The 17727-nt window shown below is 40.1% G+C and overlaps 1 protein-coding gene across 1 annotated transcript in view; it reads right to left on the reverse strand.

Annotated features, from left to right (window-relative positions):
* Positions 1-17727, reverse strand: part of HACD2 (3-hydroxyacyl-CoA dehydratase 2) — a 95264-nt gene that overhangs the window by 25800 nt on the left and 51737 nt on the right. Inside the window, exon 4 of the mRNA XM_046657972.1 lies at positions 7817-7905. Coding sequence (XP_046513928.1) covers positions 7817-7905 — 89 coding nt within the window. The remainder of the gene's footprint in view (positions 1-7816; positions 7906-17727) is intronic.

Raw genomic sequence — 17727 nt, forward strand, 5'->3', positions numbered from 1 at the left:
TAACTGACTCAATTATCAAAGAACAGTACCAGTAGAGTATAGTTTGAACAAATGAGTTTCAGTGGAATTTTTCAAGGCCTACAAAAGAACTAAGACATGAGAGAAAGATGCAACACGGGGTGCCAGAAGTCAACCTACACTGAACCTAAAAGATCTAAACATTTTTCAATATTTTAAATAAAATCTTTACACACAGCTCAAGAAAAGATTGGAAAGGGACAGAGAGAAAAACAGTGAGAGAAAAATAGACAATCTGATTTTGCTAAACATCATCTATGCTAAATATAGGGAATGGCAAAATGAACCATCCAGCAATGAGAAAGTAGGATCATCTCTAAGGTCCATCATTACGAGATGTGGACGTGGCACTAAGGACTGCTGCATTTGTCTGGGCATTGCCTAAAGTCTGACAGTATCTGATTAACAATCAAATAATGAGGTTCCCTACCTTAAGGAGAGGTGCTAATTTTAAAAGTGAAGGAGATGCAAATCCACCTACAGAAATGTTTAAAAATAGAAAGTAAAGGAATAGCTGGAAGAAGGTGGAGAATTTTAGACATTCAGTATTCAAGGGGCCAAAGGATAGTGAATGTATCCCAATGGCCTTGCTAACCAAGATGGAACGTCACTGTGGAAAAGGCACTGGGTTAGAAGATAGAGTGGCCTGGCTTCTGGTCCAAGCACAGTACCTGAGGAAGGACAATGTGCCCCAGACACAGCATCTTAGCTCCTCCTCTGACTGATGGGGATGAGAAGGTGCCCTTCCTGCCTCACTGAAACACCATGCTCACAGATGGCCATTAGGGGCAAGGAGAGGGTGCGACCACAGGAAATATGCTAACAAGAGAAGCAACCTCAAGAGGTGGCAAAGAGCATGTGTACACTGTGAAGCCAGCTGGGGGACCCAGCAGAGAAGAAAAACCTGTAATGCAACCAAATCAGGAACAGAGTGTGGGGGGTAGGATGTTACTTGACTTAGTACTTTAGCTTCCACAAGAGTGAAAATGAAGAGGAAAAGAGGAAGAAAAAGAAAACTATGTTCCATCTATGCAGGAAGTGGCATTCCTTCTGAAGGGAAACTGCTTCATAGGGGATTTCAGAAGCTCAGCAAGAAATCGCACGCTAGAGACTGACTTCCAAATACTACCACCTGGTTTCCATATATTCTTCTCACTGAATCTTCACAAAAACTCTGTGACACAGAGCAGGGCAGACAATAGTATTACAGATGAGAAAAACAAGGTTCAGAGGTTGAAGTGCTTTGTCCTAAGCCACAGGGTAAGTGTCAAAGTCAACTCACCAACCCCCCATGTACGTTTCGGGTGCTAAGCCTCCATGTTCTAGAATATTGAGTTTGAATTATGTAGAAAATTATAAAACTGTCCAAAAAAAGTGACAGTTCTTGAGAAATCCCAGGAAGAGAGATGTTTGCACAGTATTTCCGTAGGTGGAAATGACCTCCTAAACAACCCACCTGGTGGCTTTGGCTAGGCACCAGGAAGCACGTGTGCAGGACAGAGTCCCTCCCGGCAGCCCACCCCAAATGAAGCAGCTTGCTTCTGCATGCCTCTTTCTCAGAACCAAACAAACGAAAGTGTTTTGCTTCTTCAGTGCTGTGGCTTCAGATTTTCCTCTGCCTTCAAGGTGGGTCCCTTGGGCCTCCTCTTACAGGCACAGGAGCTTCAGCTCAGCAGATACTGGGTTTTGGAGAAGGCACCAGAAACTCCACAGTGTCTGTACTTAGCAGTGTGAGGGAACTCTAAGGCTTTCGTTCTTCAGGAAGGAAACAGGGCTCTTGGACTTGGGAAAGAGATGGTGAGATGTGGTTAAGCTTCAGGTAAACTAAGTAGAAATATGAGGCAAAATCAAGCAAAGAGAAGGTCAAATAAAAATGACAGCACAACAGACACTATCTTAGAGCATTTCTCAAACCATAGAATTCATAAAATTATCTGAGGAGCTTAACAACGATGATGATTCTCTGGCTCCACTCCCAGATATTTTGTATTAAGTGCAGGGTGGGAGCCAGAATGTGCATTTTTAATAAGCTTTCTGTTTCAAATAGTCCATAAACCCCAATATGAAGAACAGTCTTGGAACGGCCAAGGAGAAAGGCCAATTACTTGGAGGGATTACTTGGAGAGTCACTTGAGCACTAAAAAAGCAGAGAAGCAAGTGGGCAAAGCGCTGGGGACCAGCACCCAAGGCCCACACTGATGTCACATGTCATGGAGAAATGGTCTGACTGGGGCAGCATATCTCAATGTGACTGTGGGGCGACGGAACTGTTGAAGAGGAAAGTGCTTCTGGGTCTGAGCCAGGGTTTTTCAGCTCCACACAGGATAGAGAAAGCATGGTCCGCACACGAAAATAAGGATGTGTTTACATCACATTTAAAGGGGAGAAGGAAGCTCTGATGGAGTGGGAAGACCTTGGATTCAGAAGTCTTTCCCAGCTCTGCCACTGTTGGGCATGTGACGGTCACTTTGCCTCTCTAGTTTCCAAACTCTAAGTGGAAGCTACGACCCACCCAAGGGATGGGTGTCAAGAGTGAATGATCATAATATATTTTAATAAAGCCTTCTGTACACTATAATGTATCAAACAAACAAAAACCAGTATAATGATAAAAAACTGGAGGTTACTAATTTTCTTAAACGCTAATTACAAGGTTTTTGTAAGCATCTTGCTGAGAAGTTGGCAAGAATGGCAGATTAAGTGTCACAAAGCCCAGCGGCACGCCAGAAAGAAGTGGGAAACAGCTGACTGGTGAAATCAGGAGAACTCACAGAGCATTCCAGAGGAATGCGGGAAAACATCTGTTTCTCCAATGGTGGCAAAGGGTGAAGAAGGAAGGAGAGAAGCTCAGCACTCCAGGCCAGAATAGGGTTCTGTTCTATGCAAATCACCTCTCAGAAAGCATGGAGAGTGTTTTCAGCACTGGGTTGAAGCCACAGTGAGAGGCTAGCAATGTCCTCCTCAACTACTGCCTGTGAGGTAACTGGGGACTCTGCTCCAAGAACACGGTGATCTTACACTAAGAACTCAGGACAGGATTTGGGGTGGCTTCTTCGAAGACAGCTGGGCCAGGAAAAGGGACAGTGGCCTACTTGTGTGTCCAGGAACCTGGGGCTTGGCTCAGCCCCTTTGGGCCCAGGAAGAATATGTGCCCTAAGACTTGTCTGTTTTTGAAGGGGAGTCATAGTGAGGGACAGAAGGTGGCATTTCCCACTGTAGTTCACTTTGAAAAATGCCAATTTTATTTCAGTTCAACAAGGAGACAAAAGACACAGACCCAAACGGAGGGTGAGGGGAACAAAGGCCTGTGCTGTGGGGGCAGCAGTGGCCAGGCTGGCTAAGGGATGGGGAAGGAGGAGCCAGCTCAGATCTGGGAGACAGGTGGGGAAATCGGAAAGGAAATAGGTCAGCTAGAATTGCTGAGCCCCTCCTGCATCCCCCATGCCCTACCTCCCACCGTGAGCTTGTTGTTTTCATCAGAAGCTTTACTTTGCACATACATAAGGTCTCTTTAAAAGGAAAAATGAGAAAGTTATTTGCTATGTTAGGCCAAGAAAAAGCTTTTGAACACAGAGACCAAAATTTTTTCTTTGATATCCTGACAATCACAGTGTCACACTAGCTGATGAGTGGGTCCTTATATGTCATAAAAGAAAACCATCTGGTCACCTTTTAGTTCTACAATGTACATGGGGACATTTATACGACTAGCATTTCATGGGGTAGAAAATTAAAATGACAAGCGAGGATACGTGTCCTACAGGGCCTCTTAAAAGGATATATAACTCAAATATGAAAAAAGCAGCATCTAGTCTTAAAAGGTATTATGAGATAATAGAAAATATATACATTGCTCTCTGTCCCCAGTTCCTGGCACAGAGCTCCTGAAACCCTTGTAATTTCCTAAATGATAAGAACACTAAGAGCATCTCTTGTTCTAATACTTGATCTTTGACCCTATGCCTGACACAGGACTCCTAAAATCTCATAAATTCCTAAGTGATAAGAGCACTGGGAGCATCTTTTCTTCCTACTGAGGTGATGCTGGCTGGGCTCCTGAATGGGGGCTGGTCACCAGAAAGACCAAGCCATGATTAGAAGCTTGGAATGTTCAGGGCCAGCCCTGATGGCCTAGTGGTTAAAGTTTGGGACGCTCCGCTTCAGCAGCCTGGGTTCAGTTCCTGAGTGCGGAACCACATCACTCGTCTGTCAGTGGCCATGCTGTGGCAGTGGCTCACATAAAAATAAAAAAAGAGGAAGACTGGCAACAGATGTTAGCGCAGGGTGTATCTTCTCCAGCAAAACAAAAACAAAAACAAAAACAAAAACTACTGGGAATGTTCAGCCCATCCTCCATCTTCTAAACAGGGGAGAGGGACTAGAAATGGAGGTAATAACTGATCTCACCTATGTGATGAAACCTCCATAAATCCCAATAGCAGAGAGATCTTCCAGGGTGGTGAACACATCCACCTCCTGGGAGGGTGACATGCCTCAACTCCATGGGGGCAGAAGCTCCTGTGCTCGGGACCCTCCCAGACCTCTCCCTGTGTTATCGCCTCATCTGGCTGTTCACCTGTACCCTTCATCATAACCTCTAATAAACTGGTAAACCTAAGTGTTTCCCTGAGTTCTGTGAGCTGCTCTAGCAAATTAATCGAACCCAAGGAGGGGGTCCTGGGAACCTCTGCTCTACAGCCAGTTGGTAGTAGCTCAGGTGACAACCTGGACTTGCGACCGGCACCTGAAGTGAGGGAAGGGGAAGCTGCCTTGTGGGACTGAGCCCTCAAGCTGTGGGATCCAACACTACCTCCAGGTGGACAGTGTTAGAATTGAGTTAAACTGTAGGACACCCAGCTGGTGTCACTGAGAGTGGCTTGTTATGGGGAAAAAACCTCCACACATTTGGTGACCAGAAGTGTCAGAAGTAAAGAGTTCTATGTGAGCAGTAAAGGAGATTCACAGTAGAGAAACACAGAAGGGAAGAACTGGGTTTTCCCTACATAGGAAGAAAAAAGTCTGAGTCTGTCCATTACAGAGGTATATATGCTGTATCTTAGCACATCACGTACAATTCTAGAAAAACAAAGGGAATGAGCATAGAAAACATGAGCAGGCCAGAGAGGGTGCAGCAAGAGCTGAATACCAACTAGAATGCTACGAACATGAAGAATCCTCATCCAGTTCAGAGGGGAACACGACGTGAAAGCAGAGGAGTAGGAAATGAATGTGAACATCACTAGGAGAAAGGGAGACATATTTATTTCTGAGGTCAGTTTCTCTATGTATTAGTGATGTGGTTCCCACCAATCAAGTAAACAGAGCTGAATATAAGGAAAATAAAGATATTTTAAAGATGTCTCAGGAAACAGAAGAATGGAAGTTTTGCAGGCAAGTCATACATAACGTTGTACAGAACAAACTGAATTATAGCTAATATGAAACTCTAAGGCAGGAAAAATCGCATTTGGCCAAGAGAAGGGGCTGAGGAACAGGTGACAGACAGCAGACTGGCCTCTGAAATGTCACAGCAACAGGCTTTGCAAGTTAGCTCTTAACGACCTGGGGCAGGCCTGGAGGGAATCTACTGCTATATCAAAAGGATGAATGAGTTCTGTTCAAAGAAAACGGGAAGGAGGGGAAAAGAACTCGGATACTGGAATAGCAGAAATACTGAGCCCTATTTCTGTGAGAAAGGAGTAAGTCAACTATCAATAGGGTGTATGTAAAAAGAAGAGGACCCAAGAAGTGACAGAAGGAATAAAATTTACTGCCCTACATTCTTAAGAAAATGATATGTTAACATTAGTAGAAATTTGGGTAAGTGTGGTTGCAGAGAAACAACTTTGAATATGCAAATGTAACAAGTATATAACTTAAATTACTGTAAAGTTGAATATGACACTATATATGAAACCATCTGTTAAATGTCAAGTCTATGCATCTGTCAGGCAGTGTGGTTACTGAGGGTGACGGCCAGGTCCATGTACCTATAATCCACAGAGATATTTAATGGCCTTTTAAACCAAGCAGTCTTAATGATCTGCCCAGGAAATCCTGGTGAATGTTGCTAACAGTAAGATGTCTAGCAAAATTGACTGACTTGAACCATAAGCATTTTTGGTTTACTTGTCTACCCTCTTTGCCAGAAGGGCTAAATAAGCAGAGGCGTGGTCACTGAAGGGAAGAAAGGAGGAGAAGCCGAGGCCACGAATAACCCATCAACTGGAGCACTAGCACCTGGACAATTAACATCTGACTGTACTGGCAAAGGATTAAACACTCCAGAGTTGACAATACGCTGTCCCCATGTACCTAACATTTAATTACTGAAAGCACATAATCACCTGTTTAAGAATGTAAATGAGTTACCATTAGGAAGAAATGTTAGGTCACTTGAGACTACTGGGAAGTTAAAACCATGAGTTGCTGGTTAAAATGAAAAGGAAATAGTGTATACACAAAAGTAAGGGAGGAAGAAATATAGGCTAAAAATGATGATTTGTAGAAAGAACTCTGAAATGAATGAAGAACTGGCATGGTATTATAAATAAAGTAACTTTTCCTTACTCCGTAAACAATTAAGAGTGAGAACAGACGGCAATATGCTACAGTAGGGTTACCTGCCTGTTTTTCTTTTAACTTTTTTTTTTAAGAAATGTGATCACTCTAAAAAAAAGTATGTGATTGTTTTACATTCTTCCTGCATAGAATGTTTAGACATCTTCAAAGAGTGGGAGAGCTTTAAAAAAAAGCCTGTGGATCTGCAAATTCCACATGAATGTAACAAAAATAATAACTTAGCTTAATCAACTTTCGTTAAAAACTCATTAGCTATGTGCATTTTTATGTATGTATATCATATGCCGATAAAAAGCTAAAAAAAAGCCTCATTAGTTGAAATACAAATAAAACCATCAAAATAAATCCTGAAAAACAAAACGGTTTGACAGGGATTTCGGAAGAATAGAGGACAAAGAAAACACCAGAATAATGCTAACTGATAAGCACATTTCACAAGACCCAAAGAACCCAATAATGTTGGTGATGGGTCACTGGGACTGAAAAACTGAAAACTGCATCCTCCTGGTAACTACAGGTACTCTAACTCCAGGTGACATTAGCAAAATAACTGACTTTTAATAAGTAACAGACATATAAGGAAACAACCTCCTTCTCCAATAACCAGAAAATGAGAGTCTAGTTGTGGATTCAGACCCATGGTAATGATGGCTTTCTCCCCGTCAGTTCTTACCACCAGTATCCCTGGGCCTGCCTTGGGTATTCTACCATCCCCAGTCCCAGCAGAGCACTCCCCTCCCAGAAGCACCAGACTCAGCACATTTAGGAATTCTATTAATCCTGGCGGGCTGGGTGGGAACAAGTTTGTTTCTCCTGGTCCTACAAAGATCAGACTGCTCTGGGAACGAATTAGTGTCCCCCATACCCCTACTCATCCCAGTACAAGGATGCAGATGTCCAGAGTTTAGAATGCTGGTAGAAACAAGGTACCAGGAAAACAGAACTGAGTTGCGGACCACATCCATATCATCCAAATCTCCATTGGAACTAAGACTGCAGGACTTTCTCTTTTAATTAGTATTCTCTTCAACAACACTGCATATTTGGGATGTGTTTCCCAGCAGTAACCTAATTCCTACAGTAAATATGAATTTTATCTGGGCTATATTGATATGACCTGGAGTTCCATCTTTAGCCATAAACATGTGAGAAAGACAAGTTGACAAGCATTTGTTAGTGCTGATATTATTTTATTTTAGTCTATATAAACACTCACCTCTTTGACGCTATGCGTTACTGCCCATATTAGAAAAACTCTTGACATCACCTGGAAAGAAGTCAGGACAACAGAAGATGGAACAATTCCTGAAAGAAATTTTAGGATAGGTAAATACATATACTATATTAAGTTTCAACATGTAATATATTTTCTAAAGCATTCAAAATTTAATGCTTAGACACAAAACCGTCTAGAGTAACTGAAACTTATCTATATGGCCATACAATGTTTTTCAATGTAGTCAATATTAAAAACCATTTTCCTCACTCAAAACAATAATATTGTTAATCGCAATAGCAAACCATGAACTCTAGGTATGCTTCTTAAGCCTTTCAAAATCACTGACCAAGTACAATATTTTCTACACTTATCATATAGAGAAAACAAAACCACTGCTTAACTTTAAAATTAGACATTGAAAGTTCATTTTACAATATGGTTTTCAGAAATGATTAGGCATCTACAGAAGGAAAATTAGCTGTATTTGTGTCTAATGAAGGTTGGAAGCTCCAGACTTGATATACTCACCAACGGTTAAGTTGGTGTCTTTTATAATTCACTTGAAGATTTTGCCAATCAGCATTGCAAAATCAAAGTTTATCTTTATAAACCATTTCTTCTCACCTTGTTCAAGCATTGTTGTAAGCATTTGGACAAGGATCCTCCCACTGTCCTCAAGTTCTAAGACTGGAATCACCTTTATTTACTTAGGTAATCATCAATTTCTGCTAAGTTTACATTTCTTTGGCTTCTCCCTTCAATTCCTACAACCACAGTCCCCATCCAGAGACCAGCCATCACCATTATATAAAATTCTTGCCTCCTTTAGGTCATCTTAAGCACAGCCATAAGCGATTATCTGTAAACACCATTTTGTCTTTGAAACTTTACTCTGGCAAGGAACTGCTCCTAAAATAAAATCTGGAAGCAGAATTGTGAGGATCCAATCCAGCAGACCCCTGCCATTTCATCTGGCCTTACTGCTGCCAGCAACTAGACTTACAAACTTCCTGGACCTCTCAACTTGCATGTGGGCCACTCTCACCCACCAGAAATCCCTCATCTTGGTCGCAGATCTTTCTTTCATTTTAAAACTAACCTCATCTTCAAAACATTCACTGGACTCTCCCAGACCAATTTTCATTCTTCCCAGGCCTCTAAAATGCATTCAGACTTCTGAACGTTTATATGGTTGGACAAACTACAACTTGCCAAAAGACTGTACAAATCAGACAGAGATAAAACTGCCTCTATAGGCTTGGCTATGAAAGGAAATCACTTTATATCTCATTAAGAAAAAGAGATGCTACATCCTGCTAGAATGAGCTTCTTAAAGAAGACTTGGGCTTCGAAGAGGAATAGTTTAGTTTCCAAAAATCAAGCAACGTGGACATGTCCAGCAATGCTTGGCATATAAAGATGCTTCTCAAATCTTTGTGGAATGAATGAAATAAAAATATATATGTATGGACATATAGGTCAATGGAATAGGGTTGAGAGTCCAGAAGTAAACCTTCACATTTATAGTTACTTGATTTTCAAGAAGGGTGCCAAGACAATTCAAGGGAGAAATAATTGTCTCTTCAATGAATGGTGCTGGGACAACTGGATATCCACATGCCAAAGAATGGGGTTAGAACACTTCCTTACACCATACACAGAAATGAACTCACCATGGGTCAAAGACCTAAATGTAAGAATTGAAACTATAAAACTCTTGGAAGAAAACATAAATGTAAATCTTTGTGCCCTTGGATTAACCAAGTGTTTATTAGATATGACACTAAAAGCATAAGAAAAAATAAATGAATTGGACTTCATCAAAATTAGAAACTTGTGTGCTTCAAAGGACACCACCAAGAGAGTGAAAAGACTTTTACTTTCACTGTGATAACCCACAGACAGGAGAAAATATCTGCAAATCATATATAATAAAGGACTTATATCCAAAACATGTAAAGAATTCTTATAATTCAACAATAGAAAGACTAACAACCCAATTAAAAAATGGGCAAAGGATTTGAATAGACTTTTCTCCAAAGAAGATACGCAAATAGCCAATAAGCACATGAAAAGATACTCAACATCATTAGTCATCAGGGAACTATAAATCAAAACCACAGTGAGATGTACTTCACATGCACTCGGATGGCTCTAATAAAGATTTAGACAGATAATAACAAGTGTTGGGAGGATGTAGTGATATTGGAACTCTCATACATCCCTGATAGGATTATAAAATGGTGTAGCCACTCTGGAAAAGTCTGGCAGTGCCTCAAAATATTAAATACAGAATTACCATATGACCTAGCAATTCTACTCCTGGGTGTACACATGCTCAAGAGAAATGAAAACATATGTCCACACAAAAACGTGTACATGAACATTCACAGTGGTATTCATATTAGCCAGAGTGGAAACAATCAAAACATCTAACAACAGATGAACTGAAACATAAAATGTGGGATATCCAGACCATGGAATGTTAGAAATAAAGTAAATAAAAATTAAAAGTAATGAAAAATAAATAAAAAAAATGAAGTCCTGATGCATACTACAATAATGACGAACCTTGAAAACATTATGCTGAGTGAAGAAGCCAGTGATAAAAGACCACATATTACATGATTCAATTTACATGAAAAGTCCAAAATAGGCAAACTGTAGGGACAGAAGGTAGATTAGTGGTTACCTGGGGCTAGGACATTAGGGGGGAAACTGGGAGTGACTGCTAATGGGTATGGGGTTTCTTTTTGGGGTGATGAAATGTTCTAAAGTTGATTGTGGTGAATGGTTGCACAACTCTGTAAATATTGAACTATACCTTCTACATGGGTGAATTGTATGATACGTGAATTATATGTGAGCAAAGCTTTTATAAAAAAATAAATGTGTGAATGAAGTACAAAGCCTGGTGATATAATAAAGAAGCTAATTAGTGAGCCAAATATTAGTGAATATACTTAGCCAGATCACACTTCAAGTAAGAAAAACTAGAAAAGATGGATAAGCAAAAGCGTTCCTAAATGAGTTATTAAGCATTTGTTGCTTAAGGAAAGACCACCACTATTTCTAGCTGCTGCTTTTGTTTTTAACTCAAAGATCTGCTCATCACATAAAACTACCAAATTTTCCCTTTCATTTCTGCTCGCTCTTCTGCTGTTGAAACAAAGGGCTAGATGCTAATGGTCTGAGCAGGGCTCCAGGGCTGCTGCTATATTTTGGCGAGATCAAGAAGTCCGGGATCCAGACCCCAGATTTCCAAGTTCAAAAACCTAATTTTATCCCATTCACGAGCAAGAATCAGGCTCCTGGGAGACTGACTCATACTAATCAAATCCATAGGAGACTAGTTAGTAAACCATTATTCACTTATAACAGAGGCACAGCTGTTGTAATAAAGGAATGACTGGGGTTTTAGAGACCCTCATCTAGGTGTAGTTTTTTTCTGCTGTGAAAATCAGAATGCTTAGTAAGCGTGACTTTAAACAGAGGGATTTAGGAGGTCTGAGGATGAATACTGCATTTCAGCTGAACATAGGTTTTTAAATCATCCTTTCTCTACTCTAAAGCTCCCTTTTCCAGGGAATATGAAGATTTATATATATCTTCCTTTTAAAAGTGCTAAACAAAAATTATCAGATTGTTTTACTTAAAAGTAAGTTTTACTAACCAAAAACAAAGATTTACTCTTTGGGGATGTTTCCCACCAGTCTTTTCTTCTAAGTATACTTTTGAATACAGGTCAACTTCTACTGTTTATACTCTCTGTAGTTTGCTTTCCTCGCCTAACATTTTAAGAAATTTTCTATCTTACAACATATTCTTCAAAATATTTTAACTTGAGTCATAATATTCCTTTGAGTGGAATATATTTGTTTATCCCTTCTTCTGTGAGACATTTAAATTGCTCCAATTTCTTGATGTTATAAATGAAGTAATGAAGTATGACAAATAACACTGAAAACCTTGCGAAGCTTAGGTCTTTTTTAAAGGGTCATTTCCCTGGGACCGTTCCCAGGAGGAGAACTGCTAGGTCAAACGGTACAATGCCTTCAGGGCTCTTGAAACACACTGTCAAATTGCTTTCCAAAACACTTGTATCAATATGCACTCCCACCAGGAGTACACAAGCGCCCTGCTTTAGCACACCCTGGACAGTAAATTTAAATCTTAGTAAGTTAGGGAATAAAAAGCTGATCAATGCTTTCTAATGTGATGCAGATACAGAGACATTTCTGGCTTTATCTGCAGGTGCTCCTGCATTCCCTACCCAGGGAAGCTGCTCAACTACGCACCTGAATTTTCCAAATGACGTAATTCATACCAATTCTCACTTAGTTTCTATGGCATATGAACCCACCTCAACCAGTCCCATGCACCCAGCAAACAGCAGTTCAGGGCCTAGCTGGCCAGCCCAATCTCAAAGTCCTGCTCTCCTGGATCAGTTAAAAGGCCAGCAGGAAGAAGAGACCTTCTGTAAGGAAGACCACCTGAAGGCCGGGAGTTCCAAGTTTATCCTTGCAATCAAGTCAGACAAACAATAGGCGGCCACATAGACGGACCATATTATCTCAGCTCTGAACAGAACTGATATCACTGAGTTGGGTATATTGTTATTATTAGGTGGATTTCATAAGAAATTATTAAAAAAAATTACTACTTCATTTACTGTAGGAATGGTACGCAATATAAATATATCCATCCTATCACTCAATGCCCCTTATATAAGCACCAGGTGGGAAATTTGTTTTAGAACTTAATAACATTAAGAAATATTTGCTCCCCTCCAATAGGAGATAGGAATTATACAACTCCACTTCCCTTTTCACCTTGGTAGGCAGAAAGTTTCAAGCCACATCTGAAGGGTACCACATTACTGTATTTTGTGCACGTTACCACAAATTGTGGTGGAATGAGTATAGACATAACACAGACCAGATCCTCTTACTTTCCTAGACTTCTTGTAGTCAACCTCTCTGTGTTCACATTTATTATGTCCTTACTCCTTATCTGATCACCGTGACATAGCATGTTAAAACTACCTGAACAGCAGATCTTTTGCTGTTGTTGATTACTTAAATCAGTTGTTTTCGGATGACTGAAATTCTGTAATCTTACCAGTAAGCTATCACTAGGTCAAAATTCATTCAAAAAAGATTTACTAGGCATCTATGATTCGTTAATTTAATTCAACAAGTATTTTTGGAGTACCTACTCTGCGCCAGGTCCTGTTCTCCATGCTGGGACCGAACAGTGAAGGAGACAATGTCCCTGCCTCCTGAACTTACTCTCTCGGGCTGTAACTGATTTGTGCTTTAGGATAGCTCTTATCTTTCGGACATTTTCCTGAAGGTGATGTGAGTCTACTATTTGTAATCAGGAGAACGACATGATCGCTTCTTGGTTTCAGAAAGATCTCTCTGTCAGCAATGCAAATCTTTGGCAAGGCAAGGATATAACTTGAGAAATAATTATGGAATTTGTTGAAAGGGCAACGAACTTTTGAAGCAAAACAGCCGAGAAAAGAAACAGACATTTATGTGTGTGTTAAGCAAACGCTGTACAAAGGGGATCTGGCAATCGGTTTTGTGCTTCCCCAGAACCAGGGTGCTCTGAGGGCTCCCAAAACGGCTGAGCCTGCAAAGCTGGGCAGCACTGGAAATGCTCCCTGCCTGGTGCAGCCCTCAGATGGGCCAGATTAGCAGGGATGGGAGATTAGCTATGTATGACCAAGACCAGGCTGAAAGGTATAGGAAGAGCAACGCAGATTGAGAGCAGAGTAGGACAATGTTCAGATGCAGCCCACAACCAGGCAAGGGCCAACCACCAATGAATACATGGCTAATGGGGACCAGACCAAAGCAAGGCAGGAGACACAAAGTTGGTGGCAGAAATAAAACTGAACAATGGCAAGTGAAATCAGAACCTCCCTACCCAAATACCAAACCCATGGAACCAAAAGTAGTAACATTAAATAACAACAAAAATCCCCATCAGTAACCAAAAAGGAATGGGGTACAACTTTACGCCATATATTTTTAAAAGTGCTAGCCAAGAAACGAAAGATGACTGCACATCTCCTACTCTGTCCCTAGCCCCCAAAAGTGATACTGATGAATCAATAAAACCCTGAGAATTTTCACTGACAGGCCCAAACTTGCAGAGAAACACAGATTTCTGGCTGGAGTGTGACAGATCTGGAGGCTGGAAAGTGCTGGTGAGGTGGGGGGAAGTGACTAAGGCTTTCAGGCCCCACACTCTCGGAGGACTGGAACTAAGTTCCCTATGGGGGCAGGATACACTTTCTTCAGGGCTGAGGAATCCCAGGACGAAGCAAGTAAATCTCAGAAGAGAAGGAAGAAGTCACGTGTTTTTAAATAATTCATTCATATTGTTCAAAATTTAAAAAGTATGAAAAGATACACAGAGAACAGTCTCCCCCCGAGTCCCATCCTACAGTTAGTCAGGTGCCTTTCCCACAGGCACCAATTATTAATTCCTTGTCTATCATTCCAGAGATATATTTTAGGTGTAGAACAACATGTAAGTGAATGTATAAAGATATATTTACACACATTCTTTTTTCCAACTTCTTACATAATGGCAGCATTTTATACACATTATTCTATACCCTGCTTTTCTTCCCTTAAAAAATATCCTGAAGAACTGTCTACATCAATCCATATATATACTGTTTCAATTACTGAGGCTTTATGTTTTCATATCTACGCACTCTCCTAAGCCCTACCCCCATGCCCTCAGGGTGCAGAAAAATACATAAAACAGGAAAACTCCAATCCTTACACTGCAGCTCAGAGGGGAAAACAACTGGATCTTAAATATTGTTGAAATGCAGCTCGAGGAGAATTCAGTAACATCTGTATCAGAGCAAATAAAATGGCTGGACAGGACTGCTCACACTTTACCAAGATGAAAAGGCATGGTAACTATACAAACATAACACAAGAAAAAAGAAATAAAAATAAAAGCATCCATTGTATTGTAGGGGAGGAAGGCATTTCCTCTGTCCACTCTAGGTCCTTCTGGCTGGACAATGAATTAAATTCACATAAGACAGAATAACAGGAGAAAATTAAACAAAGCTTTATAACATGCATACATGGGAAAGACCCAGAAAAACTGAGTAACTTGCCAAAATGGTGGAAGATCTCACCTTAGATATCATCCTCAGCTAAGGACAAGGGAGGATGTTGAGGGTGGGGAGAGTCAGTCATGGGAGATTACCAGACAAACATAGTAAACAAGAGTAAGCTTGTTATGCAGATTTAAGTCCTTGCCTTCCCCATTGATAAGAGTTTCTAGAGGTAAGGTCATCCCCACTTCTTCCTGGTACAGAGAGGGAGACACCTCTACAGATGGAGATTTCCCTTACAAATGTAAATGTATCTTACAAAGGGTTAACTTCTACTTCTCAGAGTTTCTCTCATGTCTGCAGTTTTTAAAAGTGTAACCAGCCCCAAATAATCTTCATGCCAAAGAGACACATCTTGGGGTGGCAAATTCCAGCCCCCCACAGCATCTAGGGGGAAAGCTGAAGATTAAAGAAACTAGAAGGAAGATACTAATTGTGGAAAACAAAGACAATCCAACACAAGGATAACTGTTATCTCCAAAGCAGAGAACTTAATATATAGAACAGAAAATGTATTCAGGGGTATAACCCAAGAAATGAAAGAACTAAACTCATACTGAAAGAATACATTGTGTTCCAGAAAACAACTGATAGTGAATAGGAAATATCAAGAAATTTCTTCGTAAGGAATAATACTTCAGGGATCCAAATAAAAAAAGCAAGTTGCCTACAAAGTGGTAAGAAAATCAGCCTGGCTTCAGACTTCCCCATAGCAACATCCAATGTCAGAAGACAATAAAGCAAGACTACAAAGGTCTGAGGGAAAGAGAGTATGCTCAAGAATATTATACCCAGCCAAGATGTCATCCTAATGTAACAGCAAAAGGTAGACATCACTAAAAATGAAAGAATTTGTCACATAATCCCTATGCGACTGGTCTTCTTGAGAAACATATGCTGTCGGAAATTCAGTCGAACAAGGGATAAATCAAAATAAATAACTCACGAATGGAGAAGTCATGGTAAAAGGGCCCATAGTAGGCAATGAATCCATTCAAATATAATCCTAAGACTAAACAATTACAGTAATTTATGGTCACAGAACCTAGTGTAAATGCTTATAAACCACAGTAATAAACTAGTAACATAATTTTAAAACCAGAGTCAGGGAAGAAGAGATGGAAGGAGGAGTGACAATACTAATTTCCTTAATGGAATTAAGAGATATTGTCTAAAACTGAAATACAGTTAAGTGTACTTCTAATCTAAATTTTTCACAATCTTTTTGTTAAACTTTAAGGAACCTTTTGGTAAATAATATCTCTCTCCTGGTGGAAAAGTTTTATAATTTATTTATTTTTGATAAACTCAATGATTTTAATGAGAAACAGTATGTACAGTATGAGCTATTTATCTTGATTCTTCCATCCATCTACCTTTTCTTCCTTATATTAACATAGATGTGAAAGGAATGCTCTCTGAAAGGATGTTTTTCTAATATTAATGAAGATTGGTTCTATTGATAGAATTTGGAGTCATGTTTTACACTTTACTCTTTGTACTTTTGCACACTGCTTGCATTTCTTGTAAGAAAACATGAATTAAAAATTTCAAAATTATTGGGGGCCAGCCTGGTTGCACAGTGGTTAAGTTTGCACATTACACTTCGGCAGCCCTGGGTTCACTGGTTCGGATCCCGGGCGTGGACCTACGCAGTGCTTGTCAAGCCATGCTGTGTCAGGCATCCCACATATAAAGTAGAGGAAGACGGGCACGGATATTAGCTCAGGGCCAATCTTCCTCAGCAAAAAAAGAGGAGGATTGGCGGCAGATGTTAGCACAGGGCTAATCGCCTCAAAAAAACAAAACAAAAAATTTCAACATTAATAAAATAATTATTCTCAAAAGAAATTAAAAATTTGGCAGCAGCAAAAAGATAATTCTGAAGTTGAACTAATTCCAATTTTAAACAGGAATTTTCTTAAATATTTTCTCTTAGAGTACAAGCTGATCTCAGGGAAACAGAAAATATTTCTGGCCAAATGAAAAAAGGGTGGGAGTATGGGACTCAAGGAAGAGATGACTGGCTTTTTTTTTTTTTTTTTTTTAAAGGACTGACAGAAGGGAATTCTCCTTTTTGTTCCAGAACATAGAAAACTGAGCATGCCTCTTGGGGTTGCAGCACCTGACCCCCCAGAAAGCAATTTTTAATATATTCTATATAACCACACTTACTTTATTGAGCTCTGACAAAAGAAATTTGTGTCTTACACTGAAATCAATAGCAAAATTATGGTATTTACATGATAAGCTCTGGATTTATTTGAGGTTGCCATTTCTAAAAGATGCACTAAAGTGTAACAGGACATTAGATTTTCTTTGTGCTAAACGGATAGTGTTAATAAATGCATTCATGCTTATCTTTTACTAAATTGAAATGGATACAAAGGGAGAAACACAAGAAATCAAGTACAATGATACTTCATGTGTCTAGCATTGGGAAGAAATGTGCAGTTCGAACTAAATCTTTTCCCTTTATGTGACAAAACTTTAAATACAGAGGCGCTTCTCAAACTGGGGCATGCAAACCCCAAAGACGCACATCAGGGTCCAATGCAGCAACATTCTACTAGCGGTCAACCTACTCAAATTCAACTGCATGAACTCAACTAAAAGAAAATAAGATAGAAAAACAACAGTGTGGGCGACTCCCCCCAGCACTTCACAGTGTGAATGTGTGCACGAGAGCGAGCGGCGGCCCTGGGTCTCCAGGCTGGTCACCATGCTGACTGATTCTACTGTGCAAAGAAAG

The sequence above is a fragment of the Equus quagga genome, chromosome 4 (genome assembly GCF_021613505.1).
Source record: "Equus quagga isolate Etosha38 chromosome 4, UCLA_HA_Equagga_1.0, whole genome shotgun sequence".
In the NCBI taxonomy this organism is placed as follows: Eukaryota; Metazoa; Chordata; class Mammalia; order Perissodactyla; family Equidae; genus Equus; species Equus quagga.